The following is an 18,284-nucleotide window of genomic DNA, read 5'->3' as shown; positions in this document are numbered from 1 at the left end:
CTCTGCTAGTGTGCATGAAACCCACCTGGGGAAATCGAAGAACATGAAGGGGAAGAGTCGAAAACAAAACCACAACAGATGACAATGGAAACGAGGAGTTCAGAGAGATGATGCTCTATATGGGGATTGGTAAATCAGCCCAATTGCTTCTCTGTAGCGAACGCGTAGTTAGTTGAAGAAGCCAGGTTGGATCAGTCCGGCAGATCAGGGAGAGAAAAGTCACAGGCAATCCGGTTGGCTTGGAGGAGAACATGTGTGCTTTCCCCATCCAAGGCCAAGAGCCTGATCCTGACCCAAACGCCCAGGATGGATACGTAAACATGATAATTTCAGAAGAGAGAAGAAAGACAAGCCATTTGCGACACGGAAAGGGTGAGAAATGAACGCATAAGGTCCTGCCTGGTTGTATCTTCGATGCAAGGATAAACAAACGGAGAAAGGACACAAATCGCTCAAACTGAGATCACTGCCACATACTAATCCAAACAAGAAAACTTGCGGTTTCTGCGACCCCAAAGTGGGGAATAACAACAGAAGAAAGGGGAGTCTGGCGTTAGTGGCAGGATATGCATAGGCAACGGTGAAATGGGACTGCAAATCCGAATGAAATAACCTTCTCCCTTGGAGCTGGTTACAGCATGTGGCTAACGAAGAAAAACCGCCTTTCGCACCAGTAAATGGTTTATTCGGGGATACTTGCGAAGGATGGATCCTTTACACTGCCACCAGCATCCCCAAGGCCTGCAACAGGGCGATTGTACGACCATCCTTCAAATTGCTGTTGCTGGGTCGAGGACAACATAGGTCCGTCCACGTATGAATCTTTAGGAGCTTCGTTGGTAAACTCCGTATCGAAGTTCTTCGTGTCACGGGCATCAGACTGCATGTGTTAGTGGTCGCATGCATGGTGGGACTGGAAAAAGAGGAGTGTTATCACATACCACATTGGGTCGGAAACTAGGTTCATACTTTCTCTGCAGCAACTTACGCCAGTCGATGTTGGCGAAGAAATGGTGGGATTTGATTTCCGCTGCACCGTTGGCACCAAGTCGGCGATGTGGGTCACGATCGAGGAGCCTAGAGAGAAGATCACGCGCAGCTGGAGGGACGACATCGCTGCTAGGGAAGGTCAAGGGTTCTTGTAGAATCTTCCGGTACATATCATTCGTGTTCTCGTCATAGAACGGAGGAAGACCTGTCAGCATCTCGTATAGAAGCACGCCTAGAGTCCACCAGTCGACGGTTTTGGTGTACCCATTGCCTACAAGCAGCTCTGGGGCAAGATACTCTGGAGTACCGCAAAATGCTATGTCACACGTTAGGGAATCTGGATGTGTTTGAGCGGTTGACAGCCTTACTGTTTGTTCGGTCTTCGTCTTTCATATCTAGTTTGCAAAGCCCGAAGTCGCAAAGGGCGATATGACCAGTGTAATCGATGAGGATGTTCTCGGGCTTCAGGTCACGATAGATAACCTTGAAACCATGCAAGCATTCAAGCGCGCAAAGCAACTCAGCTGTGTAAAAACGGGCTCTGTTGACGTCAAATCGCTGCTCCCGTTGAAGGTGATGGAACAGCTCTCCACCGTTGACGAAAGCTAGAACCAGGTATAACTTTTCGGGCGACTGGAAGGAGAATTTGAGGGGCACGATAAATGGATTGTTGATCTGAGCAAGCACGGATCTCTCGGCGAGAGTGTGTGTGACTTCCGATCGAGAAATGATATGTGCCTTGCGGATAGTTTTGAGAGCATAGATTCGGCCAGTGTCCTTCTTCCTATAAAAATGTTAAGAGATGGACTCGGCCGGTATGAAGTTGATACAGAGAGCACTTACATAACCTGCATGACCTTCCCAAAACTGCCCTTACCCACAACCTTCAGCAGTTCGAAATCTTCCAACTTCATGCTGCGCTGTTTGTTCTCAACAAACGAGACGCCAATCCTGATCGAACCGGTACCGAACTGGAGGTCAAGCCACTCGGCTCCCAATTGGCCCAAGGTACGTTCCTCTGCGGCATGAGCGGCGGCTGCCTTCTGGTTGTCCTTTTTGCTCAACTTAGGATCGTCGACGTAGGGCTGGGGTTCCTCCTCAAAGCGAGGATGCACCTTAACAGCACCTAGGAAAATATCTTCGTTTCGGCCAGCACCTTGCCGGGCGGTGGGATTGCGGAGGTAGAGTTGGACGTTCAGATCAGTCTTACGAGACACGTCAAACTTGAATGCTGTGTTATCGCCAGCCCAGAGTGGGTTTTCCGGGGTTCCTGAGACTGCATCGACAAAGACTTGGTTCTTTTCGAAATCTAGAAGGGCGTAAGGGAGATATTTGGTCGAGTACCGACCGTGGTTAGTCGGGGCGGAGTTGATGCCGCCGCTTGTTGACTGGGGACGGCTACTCTGTACAAAGGAGTTCACCTGCCCTTGCGTAGAGTGTGACGAGGAGGAGCTAGGTCGCATTCCGTAGCCATTGTGATTCTGAAGATGGGAATTGAAAACCTGCTGGTAATGAGGCGGTAAGGAGAAGCTGCGGCCTTCGTGGAGCGTGACTATCAGGATACCAGGCTGAACAGGGGCCACAGGAGGAGAGACGAGCGCTTCCGAGGCAGCTTTAATGAAACGTTAGGCGATCTTTCAGTGAGATGAGACTCGAGACGTACTAATTCCATTGGACGTATTTGAAGAGATACTCGGAGACTGCGAGACGACCGGAGCTTCCTCTCCCGCTTCACCTTTAATCGTAGATGTCGAGGAGGATCGTGTGAAAGTCTGGGTTAAGGGCGCAAGGTGCGTTTCCTTTAGTTCTGGAGTGGTAAGGACGAGCCAAGTTAGTTGCCTAGATCGGGAACTCGAGGAGAGTGGGAGTGGGAGACCAACTGAACATACTTTTGGTGATTTTCCAGGACATTGTGAAGGGCGGTCTAGTGTCTGGAAGGAGGAGGGAGGAGAGAGGGAGTTTCTTCAGGGATACGAATTGATGAAGGTTTAAGCAGGACAGTCACCAGTCTCGGGATGGAGGGAAAGGGGTATAATGAGTGGAGATACGGCTGAAATGAGAGAGAGGATCAGGGAAAAAGAGAAGTCAAAAGAGGGACTTCTTCCTTCGCTGACGTTCGACGAAGAAATGAGGAGATGCGAGACCGCCACAGCCACAGGAGCCAGCAGTAACACACAGCGAGAGGGACGATCAGGAACTGGGATGAGCGATTGAGACCCAACGAGAAGAGGGAATGGCTGGTCCGAGAATTTGGACTGTTGAAACGAGCTTGGGTCACGAAGAATCTAGGGGAGCATATCTCGATCCGCCGATGGGGAAAGGGACGAGAGGAGAAGGAAGGGAACAACAGTGTCGGATCGAATCGTGAGAGGAGTGTGATGGAGGCTGAAGAGGGGAAATCGTGGACTGACTTCCGGAAAGAGAGGGGAGAATCGGGCGAAAGACGCCGTTGATTGGGTCCGGGAGAATGTTGCCTGGGTGCCTGGGTGCCTCGAAAGCGATGGCTGCCACTTTTCCAAGGCAGTAGCGAGCCACAGGGGCTGTGCAGGACCTGCCAAGAGCTGGCCAGCGGAGCACAGCCACCGCCTCTGGGGGACGTCGCCCAGGATCCAGGACTGAATGAGAGACAGATCGAACAGCCTCAAGAGTTCAGCACACAATCTTGGCACCAGTTTTCAACGCCACGAACACCACGTCAATTCAGCTCCCGAGTTTTCGGTCAAACGTTCTGATATTGGCGATCCTTCACAACCCGACAGATCCATTTTCCTATTCCTAGATTGTCGTTCACTGCATCCCCACTTAGTCAGCTGCGGAGACATCAAGCATCCCTTTATCTGAACATCCCCAGTGCTCCTCAGCTGCGTTAATCCCTCGAACACGCTGCAATTTGCCCTCTGACTCCCCAGGAGGGCGCGTACGTCTCGTCGAAACGGATCAGGGTCTTGCGGAGGATGAAAGGGCCCTGGGACCGATGGGTGTAATACGAAAGAAGACCGCGACGCGCGGTACGGAAGCCGGTACCAAGTACCATTGCGATGTCTGCTCTGTGGACGTGACTTCGACTGTGAGGCCTCCTTCATTCTATACAAAGGGCGACCTGTGCACTCTTTTAGATTCGCAACTTTTACTTCTTATTGTCTGCCTACTGACCCCATATCACATGGTAGGTTCGCATCTCATGTGCGCATCCCGCCTGCCCTGAATACGATCTATGTGTACCCTGCTTCGCTTCCGGGGAAAGATCCAAGAACCATGACCCGTCGACACATCCGTTCCAAGTAATTGAGCAGAACTCGGTACCAATATTTGAAGAAGATTGGGGAGCCGATGAGGAGCTCTTGTTACTGGAAGGCGCTGAGATCTACGGATTGGGGTCATGGGCAGATATCGCGGATCACATTGGCGGCTATCGAACGAAGGAGGAGGTGCGGGATCACTATATTAGCACGTATGTTTACAGCCCCAATTTTCCTCTACCGGGGCGCGCGGACCCGGAAGATACGCGTCTACAAGATTCCATTTCCAAGGAGGAGTTCCAGTCCCGAAAGAAACGGCGCATTGAAGAGCGTAAGGATGCGGCAAAGGCAGCTCCACCCACAACCCCGAAACAAAAGCCGACAGCTAGCGTACCTGCTTGTCACGAGGTGCAAGGGTACATGCCAGGACGACTAGAATTTGAGACAGAGTTTATGAATGATGCCGAGGAAGCTGTGCAACATATGACGTTCGAACCAGGCGCGGGTGAGACTCCCAACGGTGAAACCGACGCGGAGATGGAGCTAAAGATGACCGTTGTTGACATCTACAACACGCGCCTCACGGCGCGAATGGAACGTAAGAAGATCTTGTTTGAGCATAATCTTCTCGAGTATCGGAAGAACACAGCGTTGGAGAAGAAGCGTACGAAAGAGGAGAGGGATCTTCTCAGTAAGGCAAAACCGTTCGCGCGGATGATGAATCATGACGACTTTGAGGAATTCAACAAGGGGCTAGAGTACGAACACAATCTCCGGTTGGCCATATCACAACTACAAGAGTGGCGTCAGATGGGAATCGGGGATCTAAAAGGGGGCGAAACTTACGAGCAAGAAAAACAGCAGCGTCAGCAGCGCCTCATGCCCCAGGGGTCGTTTGACCGATTTGCCAGCACGCGCCCAAAGCAGAATCAACAGCCAGAGCAACCTACGGCGGCGAGCCAGTTAACCACTCCGGAGCTCCCCCTGCGGCTGCAGAAAGCTGCTGGTGGTACCCCCAAGGCCCCGGAGCCTAACCTCCCTTTGAATGATTTCGACCGCGCCTTTGCCGCGAACGGGGATGGAGTGGCCACCCCTCAACCGGCGAAAACTAAGTTCATAATACAACCTTTGACTGGGGTTATCCCTTGGAGATTGGAGAACGATGGCGCGCCGGACATCCACCTCCTCACTAAGGAAGAGGTGGAGCTGTGCAACGTGCTTCATATCCAGCCGAAACCTTACCTAGTTATCAAGGAGACGCTTCTCAAGGAGTCCATGAAGTCGGGCGGAAGTCTGAAGAAGAAAGATGCGCGAACTATTTGCAAGGTATGCTTGAATCAATATAAGCTTTCGGTTCCAGGACTAACAGCCGGCAAACGCAGATCGACAGTACAAAGTCGAGTCGGATATTTGACTTCATGGTGCACAGCGGGTGGATTAACAAGGGGTAGTTTTATTCTTGTCCTTGCTAGGTCGGTCTAGATATCTTGTTTGGTTCTCTTGTACATACGGCACGAGGAGACGGGGTGTTGCAGGTGTTGGGGCACGAACCATTACGAAATCATCGTGTAGTAACTATAGAAGCTCCTCAGTCGAGGGTTTCATTTCCCTGACTTCTACTCGAGTTCACTTCGTGTTGACCGAGTTAACCTTCCGATGAGGAGTTGGACTCCTCTCGGCAATCCATCCCAAGTAGTCGGGCCTCGGCAATGCGAGCTCTTATTAGCTCCAGCACCATGCCATGTCAGCTCCAGCGGAACAATAAAGCGTCCCCCAAACCAAAAACCAACTCCCGAATCCCATTCACCCTCACAGTGACAGAGCGAAGTAACTAGGCTATAAAAAAATGTCATTCAAGTTACCCCCACCAAACCCCCAATACTCAAAACTCTCATTCCCGGCCCCTCACATCCTCCTTGTCACCCTCTCCCGCCCCAAAGACCTCAACTGTATCAACTCCACAGGCCACGCGGAACTCCACTCAATCTGGGAATGGCTAGACGACGAACCCTCCCTCCGGGTTGGGATTATAACCGGGGAAGGGAGGGCGTTTTGTGCGGGAGCCGATCTGAAAGGTACGTCTTGCGAATCCGTCCGGATTCCTTGTTGACCCAGAGCGAAGCGGGGTTCTTTCCCCTCCTCTACCTTGATAAGGGTCGGGTCAAGGACGTCCTGTACCCTGATCTTGAACAAATAAAGACTAATAATGAGCAGAATGGAACTCTGCCACACAAGCCAACCAAAAGCGGACCGCAAGCCCTCCCTCTGGCTTCGGCGGGCTCTCTCGGCGCACGGGGAAAAAGCCTGTCATCGCAGCTGTCAACGGCCTCGCGCTCGGTGGTGGGTGCGAAATGATCACCAACATGGATATTGTAATCGCTTGCGAGAAGGCATTTTTCGGGTTCCCTGAGGTGCAGCGGGGTGTAGTTGCATGGGCTGGAGCGCTGCCTCGGATTGTGCGGACGGTTGGCCGCCAGAGGGCGATGGAGATGGTCCTTACGGGGAGACGGGTATCAGCGCGGGAGGCGAAGGAATGGGGGTTTGTGAACGAGGTGGTGGGTGATGAGAAGCAGGTGGTTCTGCGGGCGATTGAGGTTGCGACGCAGATTGCAGCGAATAGCCCCGATTCAGTTATTGTTAGCCGTGAAGGAGTGAAGCTGGGGTGGGAAGGGATCGGTGCTGAGGAGGGAACACGATTGTTGATCGAGAGTTGGGAGAAAAAGCTGAACGCTGGCGAGAATATCAAGGAGGGGTTGAGGGCCTTCGTGGAAAAGAGAAAGCCTCAATGGGTGGAGAGTAAGCTTTAGGTATCATCAGATATATCGAGGTAAATCTCTCCTCCACACGACACTCGGCTTGGGAAGGCATATGAAGTCATCAGAGTCATTTGATCCGATCAGCACAGCTGTTCTACATCTGAACAAGTACACGCTTCGATTAATTCACGCTAAACTGATATCCCATAGTACATAAATCCGTATCGACCGTATTCGCCGTATCCCATGCACATTCAAGTTCCATCCAGTGGTCAGACATCCTCAACGTCGGCTGAAGAAGAAACGCGTCTGGGAACCCTCATAACCGCGATCGATTCGGCATCCTTCATGGCAAGCGTAAGTGTGTGTTTGAACTGAAATAAAAGGGATGATTGGGTTTTGTTGTGACAACGATGGGTTGGGACAACGCTGTCGGGGTGCTGCTCCTACTTTGACTCTCCTTGAACGCTCTTCACTCGTTCAAGTACATGGGAATACAACGGATGGCTCTTATCCAGGCCTGTCAAGTGGCTGGTGGCTTCCTCCGTCGGCTGATCCTTGAGGATCTTGGCTAGCTCGGCGCTCTCTTCATCGCCAGGAACGTTCTGGAAGCGTAGAGCTTGTTCAATTGCACCTAATAGGGCATCGAACTTCAGGCCACGCTCAGCAAGCTGTGAGGCAGGGCCGATGAAACGTTCTTCGCGAGAGAGCTTGCGCAGTGGAGCCCGACCCACACGCTCAATATTATCCTCCAGATATGGGTTGGAGATCCGGTCGATGATCTTGTCGACGTATTCCTTCTGCTCTTGCTCCGGAATACCATGCTTGTTGATGATCAGAGAAGCGGTTTCATCGAGTACTCTGTGCACAGTACCACGGATGTGCGGGTCATGGAGGGCGTCGGCGATAGTCTTCTTGCCGCTGATGTGACCGTAATAGGCGGTAGTGGCGTGGCCAGTGTTAACAGTGAACAGCTTACGCTCAATGTAGGGCCCGAGCTTGTCCACCCAGTGGATCGCGGGAATCTTGGGGTGGTCAACGCCGTGCTCCTTGAAGGGAGTCTGCTCGACGACCCACTCATAGAATTTCTCAATCCGGACATTTAGACCGTTGTTTGGGGGCTGATTCGGGACGATGCGATCGATAGCACAGTTGGCGAACACGGCGCGGCTAGCAAGGTTCTTTGGGTCTGCCTTTTTCTCGACGTGACCGCGGAGGGCATCAGTGGCATTAATGGCGTTTTCGCAGGCGATGACAGCAAGGGGATTGGAGAGGGTCCGAGCGTCAATGCCCTTGGCAATGACAGGGGCAATGAATTGAAGAATGCGGGGACCAACAGCGCAGGTCACAATGTCGGCAGTGGCAATCTCCTGGATAACGTCGGCTTCATGAGTCTTGGAGTTGAGAGCACGGTAGTTCGTGATGGTCTTCGTCTTCTCGCCCTCCTCGCTAATTTCCGTGATGTCATACGAAGGAGTCTTCTGGATTGAGGCGATGAGGTCGTCGACAACATCAACAAAGACGACTTCATATCCGGCTTCATGGAGGAACTCTCCAACAAAGCCACGGCCAATGTTGCCACCACCAAAGTGGATAGCCTTGCCCATTGTGAAAAGTATTATGTAGATCGGCTTAGAGAGTCAGGGTATGAGGCGACAGAATGTATGAAGAGCGAGTAAAGTTAAGGGAGGAGAAAGCTGGAAATTTGTGTTATGAAGGGATGGAAAGAGAATATGAGGGGAGCAAACAGAGCAGAGCGGGGGAGAGGTTATATATGGAGTCACACTCGGCCAGCTGAGGAAGGCGGCCAAACGAGGAAAGAACGACGGAAGGGGGTAGAAACAAGGCCGGTGAATCAAAACAGAAGTGAGGCCAATTATTATCGCAGGTGCAGGGCGAGTTCCTCTGAAAAAAAGCATGGAGGGTCTAGGACCACCGGGGAGTGGGGGAACCGTCAGACGGATTGCATCAAGACAGCGAAAACGACTAGCCATTCAAACGCTGTCTGATTCGTCACTGCGACAGTAGATCTGGGGTGCGGGAAAAGCAGGAGTCTCCTTGCCTCGACGCTTGGACATTTACATACACTATTGGGTCACGGTTCCTCGAAGAGCAGAGGTCCTGTGCTGAGCCTGGGATCGAATCACCGTCCGATCTCTGCCGCTCTCTGTGCAACATTCCGAAGCAAAAGGATTCGCACTCCCTGCCGTTTTGGAAAGTATCGGAAGTTGCAACCGTCTAGCCGGAGGTGCAGGGGTTGCCATTCGGGGCGGATCCGAGGCGATTGGCAGACTCCATCAACCTCACTTGTATCGCGTCAACAACTTACCGCAGTTAGACCATTACGTTTGTTCCTCACTCTTTTCTTAAGGGATGTACGACCCACTAGACTTCGATCTTATTTTGATACGGCAGTTGCGAGCCTTTCGAACCCCATCCGACAACACTGAGTGACCTTGAGGTTTGCTTGTGGCCCAGCGCTGTGTCGTCATCGGCGGTTCCACTGTGACGTTTATGATGCCTGAGGCAACTTGTTGATATCACAGCCACAACATCGCGGGCTCCTCTTCCTCAGCACTCGATATGGACGGAGTTCCGTGATTGTTGGATTTTATTTGCCTTTTTGCAATAATTGTTAGATTCTCGAACGAGTCCTACCATTTTGGAGCCTTGCAGGCATTCCTCTTTGGCAAATTAATGTCCATCCGGCGCTTTCTGTGGGTCTTTTTGTTTTCAATTGCAGCCAATCCCGAAACAGTCGCAGACTCGCAGAGGTTTTTCAGGCTCCTGTGCACGGACTATTCTACAAGGTGTCTGCATTCTTCTTGCTTCCTTCCCCTTCGCCAAAATTCTTCTGTTCGCTCTCGTTCCTGTTTCACTCCATCGAAGGTCTCCTTTCTGAAACCCTCTCAATCCCTAAACCGTATTCAACTTTCTCCAACTTCCAATATGTCGCTGCCCGTGGGTGCGGCTGTTGCCAGCCAATCCTATCCTGGGACGGGATGGCTCCCCGGAACCTCCCGTGGCTCTTGATAGACTTGCAGCCATCGTGGCTTGCAAGGGCTCCAAATTGGCTCAGGCCGCAATCAGTCAGTTGTAGTCACGGCAGACTGCGCTCCGTCCGTCTCAACCTCATTGAATCATGAGCGAATTGGATGACGTTCCCCTTCCCGATATTCTTCCGCCGGGACCACTAGCCACACTCTGGGGGGGTCCAACACCCATCTTGGGGTTAGTTGCCCGAGAAGCGCAAAATCCTTTCTGCGCGCAGGGATCTGACTCTCCGCAAGGCACCGTTACCTCTTTGACTCTGAAAATGCACCCCCGAGTTGCATCGGAGCAGTATAGGCCGGCTCCAATCACAGACGGTGCGCGATTTGGAGATTGATCAGCTTTTTGGCCTCAGTTTCAGACATGTGGTATGCCCCCTCATTCGCGAGCTGCGAAAGAAACGAGGCTCCCCGTCGTTGCAACGCCCGACTCCCGAATCATGATATATCGCGCATCCTTGGGTAATTTTGCCGCGTCCCCGTTTTCTCCATTACAACCACGACGCCTGCTTCGGGTTCCTTTTCGGGCCCGGGGGGAGCATTGAAGTATCCGCTGGAAAGAAAGATAAATTCAGCATACTCATTGGGCACGGGAGTGGCGTCAACGCCGAAGCCTGATATCTTCGCAACAGATCCACTACAAAAGAGTGTGCTCTCATCTGATCAGCTTCAGCCAGGAGATTGCGTGTTACCTTTATCCATGGTGATGTGGCCAGCAGGACACTTTATATGTCACGCAAGGTTGCTGGTGCCTAGTTTAGTAGGGTTCATTCGAAGCTCCCGAACCCCCTTTGAGACCGGTGTCGAAGAAGGAACTCTTTGGTCAGGCATGATAACCATGGCTAAGGATAACATCATTAAATCACTTCCTCCAGCAATGGTTTTCGGTAGTAAGAGCAGCCACCGGTGTTTGGGGATGCTGACCTTTTTGCCGAAGCCGTTTGAGCCTCAATGAACTTCCAGTTTGTTTATGAAAAGGAGGCGTCTTGGTGCACGTCCCCAGAATGGTCAGCCTCCCGGACGGTACATTATGTTAGCCGTTACAAGGACTGGAGAATGATTCCAAGTGTCTTGGAGGGACTTCTCAACTCCTCGCAATACGCTCTATACCGTGGAACATCTGGGTTTAGACTTTATAGCCATATTCGTATCAATAGCTACCTTAGTTAACTTTGAACATAGTTCACGCTTTGTATGCTTCCCCTGATGGGGTCGATCATTGCCGACGTTTATCAAGCCCGCTTCATATTGCCCTAGGGCTTTTGCCGACAGAATATTCCGTCTCCACAATGGCTACACATACTCAAGATTGCACACGGAGTATATCCATACTCTGGAGTAAATGACGCTAAAATCAAGCTTTGGATCTGCCGCAAAGATCTTCAGGCTGAATTCTGGGCCAACGTATGAACAACGTCACCGAACTGGGATTAGATACATCCGCAAGGGCAACGGCCCACTGTTGCACCTACCAGGCCTATGAAGTGGATGGGCTACCGCATCAGTCGTGCACCAATGGGCCACATGGTAAGCCACTCCGGGCTAAGTCCTCCGGGAGACCAAAATGTTGGGGAGCAGTATGACGACTGTGGGGTGCCCAAGTGAGGATATACACAATTATATAGTCGGCGTGCATCCAGTAATGTTGGATCACTTGCATCCGTCCTCTCGACTGCCTAAGCAATACTGATATCCGACTTGACCGGGAGACTCCTGACCATGACGACGTCGATTTTGATCGAGACTCTTCAGAACGCATCCGAGCTTATCTCCGGAGAACAGTGCAGCTGATTATGAGTCACAGAGTGCAGGATGAGCAGCTTTGCAGATAGAATCTGGAAGGTTGGCTGGATGCTGACAGACACCCTGCCAATGCAAGCCCAAAAATTGGGTCTGCGGGGACAACACAGCTCGGAGATAATTTATCGGGCATAGTTTGCCCGGAATGGAAGGCCTTTCTCGATTGCCCAGATGACGCAAAGAACGATCTTCGCAACGCAACTGGAATGGCATCCTATCACGTTGGATTGATAATGCCAATGGTGGATCGGGGTGGGGGAGTCAGCGACGGAGTTGGGGCATTATTTGGCCGCGCAATGGCAAGGTATAAAAGAGACGGCGAGGGCCCTCGAGCTGGTACCTTGGAGATTCCTGGCACTGGACTGACTTCGACTTGAATCTCTCGGAATTACTTCAACTTCCTGGTTTTCTTGAGTAAAAATGGTTAAGGTACTGTTGACGGGTATGCGATCACCTTTGCATCTCCACCAGCGGGGGTTCGGTAACTGATCCATTTTCGATTTCCAGGAGGCAGTGGCTTCATTGCTGCCCATACTCTCGATCTGCTACTGGAACGTGGGTAAGTACTAATTCTTGCTTCTGTACCCGTGTTTTAAAAGCGGACATGAGAAAACTGAAGTCTCCTATCACAGTTTCGATGTCGTCACTACTGTCCGGTCTGAAGACAAGGGAGAGAGAATTCTAGCTGCCCATCCAAACACGCCGAAGGAAAAGCTTTCCTACGTCATTGTCGAGGATATCGCCGAGGATGGCGCATTTGATGAGGTATCTTTTCTATACTCTGTGGATTCCACTCCTTATCCCTCGTTGGATCCATGCGGGGCGTATTCAACCGATTATGCAGGTTACTAAAGCTCTCGGCGTTAGGCTGTCAAATCTGACCCGCCGTTCGACTTTGTTCTTCATACGGCCTCCCCTTTCCACCACAATGTCCAGGATCCTGTCAAAGATTTCTTCGACCCGGCTATCAAGGGAACGACGGGTATCCTGAAAGCCATCAAGGCCTACGCGCCATCCGTGAAAAGGGTGGTGGTCACTTCCTCGTTCGCAGCGATAATAAACCCGAAGAGCCATGAAAAGGTCTATAGCGAAAAGAATTGGAACCCTGTGACATGGGAAGAGGGTTTGGACTCCTCCCAGACATACCGAGCGAGCAAGGTGAAACTATCCTCAGTGTCAGCGCCCTTTGGACTGTATACTGACAGCTGTTACGTATGAAGACATTCGCGGAAAAGGCTGCCTGGGACTTCGTTGAGAAGGAGAAGCCAAACTTCGACCTTGCGACAATCAATCCTCCCTTGGTCCTTGGCCCCGTCGTCCACTACTTGAGCTCCCTCGATGCTATCAATACTTCCAATGCACGGATAAGTGGCATAGTGCGGGGTTTCGATAAGGAGTCCACACCACCCACCGTTACTTATCTTTGGGTAGATGTTCGAGATGTTGCGTTGGCCCATGTTAGAGCCATTGAGGTCCCGGAAGCCGGCCAGCGGTTCTTTGTCACCGCCGGCCGCTACTCGAACAAGGACATTGTTGACATCATCCGGGATGCGTACCCTGAGCTGGAGGACAGACTGCCACCAAAAAGCGACCCGAGTGATTTGCCCCCGGACGCCTACGGCTATGACAACAGCAGATCAATCGAGGTGCTCGGCCTCAAGTACCATACATTAAGGGAGTCGGTGGTCGACACTGTTAAGACACTGCTCGAGAACGGCGCCTGAACAGTAAACCGGCCGCATAGTGAATAGATGTTTTCGCACCCAATAAATTTGCCTTCCTGGGAAAGAATTGCTCCTCGTCGGCAAATAATGTTGGACGGCTCTGTAGACTTTGACGGACGTGGCGGCTGAATGTAAACTGCGTTTTGTGGTTGTTCCACCCCCCGTAGCAATTCCATCCGTCACCGTCCCGATAATCAACTTTTCTTCCGAGCCTGGAAGCATCTCTTCCAGACTGGAGCAATTATCCTCAAAAGAGCATGGCAGCAGCCAAGCTATCACCGACAGCGAACCTGCTGCGGAGATCTCGCCTATTTGCACTTCCGCAAGCTCTCGATCTCCCTCCGGAACCTCCCACGTCGAAAAGTCGCGCCGACTCCGACACCGCAACCCTCCCTCATCCTATCAGACCGTCCATCGTCACACCAGCATCATCATTAGCAAGAGGAGATTGGGGATTCAAGAGACCCCTTCCTGCGAAGTCCACTTCTCTTAAGTCTTCAAAGCCTGTCGTTCGGATTAATGCGATCGACACCTTCGAACATGTCACAGACTTCGAATCCGCTGCCGACCACACGATGACCTTGGAGAAGTTTCAAGAGCTCCATCTGCCAATGTCCCTTCCGGCCAAAGTCAACTATGCAACAAGCATTGTACCGAGACATAATAGCCCTTTTGAAACAAATGTGGACAACACGGAGACAAGCAAGCCCATCAACGAAGTTGGTTCTAAGCAGTTTAGACATACCGGACCTTGGCTGGCTGGACTGTCGGAAGCCGACTTTAATGCTTATCTGAGAAGAGTGCAAAAGGACAAGCCTGAGATTCTACGGAAGCTCCGAGATCGGTTTACTGCGCAACTCAACGCCGAGAGGAAGAAGCGCGCCCAAGACGACGGCCAGGATTTGGCGACATTGGCCCCTATTCAGGTTACAGATGAAGATTTTCAAAGATATATCAAGGTCTTACGTTCGGATCCAGCTTCCTTAGGCCCTGTGTTATTCGACTTGTTGGACCTGCCTTCTCCCCCAGCAGTACCAAGTGATCGTATCGGTCAAGTCTACTATCAGTCACCAGGAACCAAACTGTCTTCATCGGAATATGCAGTTTGGGGACCTCCATCTACACACCCATCAGCGGGTCTGTCTTATTCGCGATCGCACGCATTAATCTACAATCATCCGAACAATGGTCCTCAGACTTACCAGCGTCCTGTGGAGGCACGCATTCTCCGACCTAAGGGCAGATTCAAGGGCAAGTCTGCGAAGGCGATCGCTGGTGTCGGTGGTATTGCGGTGGAGGACGTGAATGCTATGACCTTCGCTGAACAAGGTGCACCAGCGGGTCTAGCGTCTTTCGATGCGACCATTCCTGGTGGTGCTAAGTACTATGTTACGCCTTTCCGGGCCTCGGTTGACTCGTACGGACGGATTCAACTTGCATCCTTCCGCGCAACTACAGCAGCTAAGGTGGCATACGGCATCCAGGAATACAAGAAGCCTTCAACAGGTCCACTGACCCCATGGATGAGCGTTGATGAATTTACACGCGACCAGCAGCGAATAGTCCCGAGATTGGACCGACCTCGCACGTCTCCGCTGCCCATTTCTTCGCAAGAACCAGCCCAAAAGACCGAGGATGTTGCAAGAAATCTTATGAGGACATTGTCATCTTCGTAAGCGATTTGGTTGTCAGTCGTCCTGACTTCTCCCGCGACTCCTCGGTCTGTTCTACGGGAAATTTGAATTGTATGATTAGATTAAGGGCTTCAGTTGTCCGAAAGACAGTGTATTTTTGCAACTCTCGGAGTTTTCAAGACCTTTCAAGTTGATGTACAGTCCTGTATTCTATTCATCATGTAAATGGAAAGGGAAATATCATTGCCCATAAACCGTTCTTCTCTGTCCCCTTCCCCCATAAAGCTGCTTGGACCGATCGCTGGTCTCATGATGACTCAGCGAGATTTGAAAATCACGTGGGCGGTAACTTAGGGCATGGCCCGGGATGACCTGAACATACCCGGCACAAATCCCAGACCCTGAGTTTTGTTACAGCTCGCAAACTGTCAATAAACCAGCCAGCCAACAACCGCCAAAATGGGTCGCGTCAGGACTAAGGTGAGTTGCCGCGTGACTTCAGGATCATAATTAAGATGCAGCTTCTAATCGTGGATATTTTTCCTGGTGTGTGTAGACCGTCAAGAGATCCGCCAAGGTCATCATCGAGCGCTACTACCCCAAGTTGACGCTCGACTTCGAGACCAACAAGCGTGTCTGCGATGAGATCGCTATTATTCCGTCCAAGCGTCTCCGAAACAAGGTTAGTTCAGCGACCGGCATGGAAAGCACATTTCATGCCCAAAAGTGCTAATTGGAGGTTCCATAGATCGCTGGTTACACCACCCACCTTATGAAGCGTATCCAGCGTGGCCCTGTCCGCGGTATCTCCTTCAAGCTTCAGGAAGAGGAGCGTGAGCGTAAGGATCAGTACGTTCCTGAGATCTCCGCTCTCGACGTCTCCCAGACCGAGTCCGGCCAGCTTGATGTGGACACCGAAACCAAGGACCTCCTGAAGAGCCTCGGCGTAAGTTGATATTGCTTCTTCTTACCCTCTCTGATTGAGACTGTTAACTAACCTGGATGTAATGAATAGTTCGACAGCCTGAAGGTCAACGTTGTTGCTGTCAGCCAGCAGCAGCCCGAGCGCCCTCGTCGTTTCCGTGCTTAGAGGACAACAGAAAAAAGTTTCGTGATCTTCTTCGGCTGATCTGTGGTCTTGTCCGATTGTGTTTTTCTTATCTCCTGGCTGGAGTGTCGACGTCCTGCAGATCTAGGAACAGCGTACGAGAAATGAAAACATGATTGCTGCTGAGAAAGGTGTCGCTGATTCTCGCATGGGATGACGCTTGATTGCCAAAATTTCTCCTTGTGCGCTTCACAAGTCTTCTGCGGAAGACGCGTAGGTATAGCGATGTGTGAATGATGGATTAGGTCCACATTGATGAGGAGACCAGTTACGACACTGCAAGGTCTTGTTGAAGGTAAGTTTGTATGCTATGTCTGACTTAACAACATTTGGGTATCCTCCTGTCAAACGCCATGAGTAGAAGTAAAAATCTCGAAGCAGCGTCTATCGCAATTACCAAGCATCTATTATCACGGGTCCTGTGGGATGTAGCCTTCAATAGAGCCTCCTTTCTCGTCTCCGGGGCGCATCTCTGGTGCGGTCACGCTCTTGCTGAAATCCGTTTTCTCTTGGATTTGTACATTCACTCTGCCGCCTTGGAACGCTGGGTTTTGGTCGCCGCGCTCCACCGCAAGCTCCCGTGAATGAGCATCATCTCTGACGGTGAGTCGCGAGATGTCATCTGCTACAGCACCCGGTTCTGGTGTGGAGTCCATATGTAGGTTATCCAACTGGCCAAGAACCTCTTTAACAGTCGCTGCATCTCTGACAGCGCCCTTGCCTTTAGCGGAGCCCCTGCCCTCCTCAAGGAGCAAAAGCTGTTTGCCTCGTAGATCATCTCCACGTCTCTCCCACACGGGCTCCGCGGCGAGTTGAACGCGGATGTACATTGCTCTTTCGGCACATTCGTCCGAGCACCACATCTCAAACTGCTCTCGTGGTACAATATTCATCTCACGTCCACGACCGCCGGGACCGCTGCCCTTGGCACCCCATGTTATCCGATACGTACCCCTCGAGTTCTCCTTCCGGTGTTCGTGAGGACAGAGGCAATAGCCACACAGACCTTCGATATTCCTCTCTTGTATCAGGTTGTCGTAATCAGCTGGCTGAAATGGTACGAGAGCAGCTTTGAAGTTATGCGCGTCCTCGGCGGACGGAGTTGCGGGATCCGCAGATGGGGAAGATGGAAGAGTGACGAGTTCGAGGATGCGATCTAGGATCAGATCCTGGGCATCTTTCTGTGCTTGGATGCGATGCGCATGGTGAAGGGCTATTGCTAAATGGCGGGGATCTGCCTCTGGTTTGGAGGGCTTCTGCTTGGGTTTGAGTGGCGAGCGGCGGGAGTTGCTGGGCCTTGACTTGGGTGGGCTTGAGTTGGATTGCCGGGAAGATGCGGCGTGGATTGATGGTAGTGAGGTCTTCAAAAAGGGCTGGTCCGAAGACATAATTCAGTTTTGTTGGTTGTCGTTTGAAGTTGGGTTGAAAGGGTTGCGATGGTGGGGGCGGTTGACGAAGAATTGGGCCGGCAGAGGCGAAACCCCGGATTCAAGCTGCTGAAGCTCGATCCATGACGACGAGAGACGAAAGTTTCAGACAACGCGATGAAACAGCCAACTTCTTAGCAAGTTGACTGGGCCAGCTTATGACGCTCGATCTGCCTCCTCCTCCAAACGTGGCAGTGTCCTCTGCTTCCCTTCTGCCTGCTCACACTCCATCATTCTTAGCCGCCGATCGTGCCGTTGGTGGAGCAGGCGGTCTTCCCTCCCTCCCTCTCGGGCTTCGCTGTCTCCTCTCCTCCTGCCACTCCGCCGTGTCGTTCTTAATTATCATCTGATTTCCCTCCAGTCCTTGAAACCGACCGTCCGGCATTACTTGTGATCCCCTACCCCTGGGTTTTTCGGTAAGTAGGAGCATGCTTCCCCTTGATTATTGATCGTTCCTCTCCCTGTCACATTCCCACCTCCCACGTTCACACCAACCAACCCCACGGTATATGCCAACCCAGCTGACGTACCTATCAATCCTCCTATCTGGTTGATC

The 18,284-nt window shown here is 51.7% G+C and overlaps 8 protein-coding genes across 8 annotated transcripts; 5 read left to right on the top strand and 3 right to left on the bottom strand.

Moving 5' to 3' along the window:
• Nucleotides 1–502: 502 nt before the first annotated feature.
• On the bottom strand, nucleotides 503–3,425 carry BJX67DRAFT_7346 (serine/threonine-protein kinase). Its single transcript, XM_071035365.1, has 6 exons — nucleotides 2,880–3,425; nucleotides 2,654–2,797; nucleotides 1,834–2,602; nucleotides 1,359–1,774; nucleotides 942–1,306; nucleotides 503–880 (listed from the first exon to the last, which is right to left on the bottom strand). The coding sequence occupies exons 1-6, from the start codon at nucleotides 2,899–2,901 to the stop codon at nucleotides 683–685; spliced, it is 1,914 nt and encodes a 637-aa protein (XP_070891433.1). The 5' UTR covers nucleotides 2,902–3,425; the 3' UTR covers nucleotides 503–682.
• adaB (chromatin-binding transcription regulator ADA2) lies at nucleotides 3,395–5,931 on the top strand. Its single transcript, XM_071027671.1, has 3 exons — nucleotides 3,395–4,057; nucleotides 4,161–5,555; nucleotides 5,612–5,931. Exons 1-3 carry the CDS (start codon nucleotides 3,965–3,967, stop codon nucleotides 5,678–5,680), a joined length of 1,557 nt encoding a protein of 518 aa, XP_070891432.1. The 5' UTR covers nucleotides 3,395–3,964; the 3' UTR covers nucleotides 5,681–5,931.
• Nucleotides 5,932–6,012: 81 nt separating this feature from the next.
• BJX67DRAFT_7727 (enoyl-CoA hydratase/isomerase family protein) lies at nucleotides 6,013–7,562 on the top strand. Its single transcript, XM_071035424.1, has 2 exons — nucleotides 6,013–6,304; nucleotides 6,444–7,562. Exons 1-2 carry the CDS (start codon nucleotides 6,076–6,078, stop codon nucleotides 7,034–7,036), a joined length of 822 nt encoding a protein of 273 aa, XP_070891431.1. The 5' UTR covers nucleotides 6,013–6,075; the 3' UTR covers nucleotides 7,037–7,562.
• Nucleotides 7,235–9,137, bottom strand: BJX67DRAFT_7317 (mannitol-1-phosphate 5-dehydrogenase). Its single transcript, XM_071035361.1, has one exon. It carries the CDS (start codon nucleotides 8,590–8,592, stop codon nucleotides 7,432–7,434), a length of 1,161 nt encoding a protein of 386 aa, XP_070891430.1. The 5' UTR covers nucleotides 8,593–9,137; the 3' UTR covers nucleotides 7,235–7,431.
• A 3,005-nt stretch (nucleotides 9,138–12,142) lies between these two features.
• Nucleotides 12,143–13,775, top strand: BJX67DRAFT_339511 (SDR family oxidoreductase). Its single transcript, XM_071027670.1, has 5 exons — nucleotides 12,143–12,277; nucleotides 12,343–12,394; nucleotides 12,468–12,600; nucleotides 12,703–12,993; nucleotides 13,056–13,775. The coding sequence occupies exons 1-5, from the start codon at nucleotides 12,256–12,258 to the stop codon at nucleotides 13,557–13,559; spliced, it is 1,002 nt and encodes a 333-aa protein (XP_070891429.1). The 5' UTR covers nucleotides 12,143–12,255; the 3' UTR covers nucleotides 13,560–13,775.
• A 6-nt stretch (nucleotides 13,776–13,781) lies between these two features.
• BJX67DRAFT_339508 (mitochondrial 37S ribosomal protein bS1m) lies at nucleotides 13,782–15,602 on the top strand. The gene has a single exon (XM_071027669.1). The coding sequence runs from the start codon at nucleotides 13,817–13,819 to the stop codon at nucleotides 15,233–15,235; it is 1,419 nt and encodes a 472-aa protein (XP_070891428.1). The 5' UTR covers nucleotides 13,782–13,816; the 3' UTR covers nucleotides 15,236–15,602.
• A 50-nt stretch (nucleotides 15,603–15,652) lies between these two features.
• Nucleotides 15,653–16,283, top strand: BJX67DRAFT_376270 (40S ribosomal protein eS17; the record flags this gene model as incomplete). The annotated part of the gene is made up of 4 exons (XM_071031845.1): nucleotides 15,653–15,673; nucleotides 15,750–15,875; nucleotides 15,942–16,139; nucleotides 16,209–16,283. 4 exons carry the CDS (start codon nucleotides 15,653–15,655, stop codon nucleotides 16,281–16,283), a joined length of 420 nt encoding a protein of 139 aa, XP_070891427.1.
• Nucleotides 16,284–16,711: 428 nt separating this feature from the next.
• Nucleotides 16,712–17,689, bottom strand: BJX67DRAFT_369110 (Rtr1/RPAP2 family protein phosphatase; the record flags this gene model as incomplete). Its single annotated transcript, XM_071030717.1, has 1 exon — nucleotides 16,712–17,689. One exon carries the CDS (start codon nucleotides 17,687–17,689, stop codon nucleotides 16,712–16,714), a length of 978 nt encoding a protein of 325 aa, XP_070891426.1.
• Between the last annotated feature and the right edge of the window lie 595 nt (nucleotides 17,690–18,284).

Source organism: Aspergillus lucknowensis, assembly GCF_044049455.1.
Source record: "Aspergillus lucknowensis strain CBS 449.75 chromosome Unknown BJX67scaffold_1, whole genome shotgun sequence".
Lineage (NCBI taxonomy): Eukaryota > Fungi > Ascomycota > Eurotiomycetes > Eurotiales > Aspergillaceae > Aspergillus > Aspergillus lucknowensis.
Note: the sequence above shows the minus strand (reverse complement) of the source record. Positions and strands in the feature narration are given on the sequence as shown.

Excerpts from the sequence above, each read along its gene's own strand:
- BJX67DRAFT_339511 (XM_071027670.1), top strand. The coding sequence starts at position 12,256 with ATGGTTAAGGTACTGTTGACGG. Across the intron at positions 12,278-12,342 it reads GGTTAAGGTACTGTTGACGG|GAGGCAGTGGCTTCATTGCT; the intron begins GTATGCGATCAC and ends TTCGATTTCCAG. Across the intron at positions 12,994-13,055 it reads AGACATACCGAGCGAGCAAG|ACATTCGCGGAAAAGGCTGC; the intron begins GTGAAACTATCC and ends TTACGTATGAAG.
- BJX67DRAFT_7346 (XM_071035365.1), bottom strand. The coding sequence starts at position 2,901 with ATGTCCTGGAAAATCACCAAAA. Across the intron at positions 1,775-1,833 it reads GGGAAGGTCATGCAGGTTAT|GAAGAAGGACACTGGCCGAA; the intron begins GTAAGTGCTCTC and ends ACATTTTTATAG. Across the intron at positions 881-941 it reads CTAGTTTCCGACCCAATGTG|TCTGATGCCCGTGACACGAA; the intron begins GTATGTGATAAC and ends TAACACATGCAG.
- BJX67DRAFT_339508 (XM_071027669.1), top strand. The coding sequence starts at position 13,817 with ATGGCAGCAGCCAAGCTATCACCGACAGCGAACCTGCTGCGGAGATCT.
- BJX67DRAFT_7317 (XM_071035361.1), bottom strand. The coding sequence starts at position 8,592 with ATGGGCAAGGCTATCCACTTTGGTGGTGGCAACATTGGCCGTGGCTTT.
- adaB (XM_071027671.1), top strand. The coding sequence starts at position 3,965 with ATGGGTGTAATACGAAAGAAGACCGCGACGCGCGGTACGGAAGCCGGT. Across the intron at positions 4,058-4,160 it reads CTGTGGACGTGACTTCGACT|GTTCGCATCTCATGTGCGCA; the intron begins GTGAGGCCTCCT and ends ATCACATGGTAG. Across the intron at positions 5,556-5,611 it reads ATGCGCGAACTATTTGCAAG|ATCGACAGTACAAAGTCGAG; the intron begins GTATGCTTGAAT and ends CGGCAAACGCAG.
- BJX67DRAFT_7727 (XM_071035424.1), top strand. The coding sequence starts at position 6,076 with ATGTCATTCAAGTTACCCCCACCAAACCCCCAATACTCAAAACTCTCA. Across the intron at positions 6,305-6,443 it reads TGCGGGAGCCGATCTGAAAG|AATGGAACTCTGCCACACAA; the intron begins GTACGTCTTGCG and ends AATAATGAGCAG.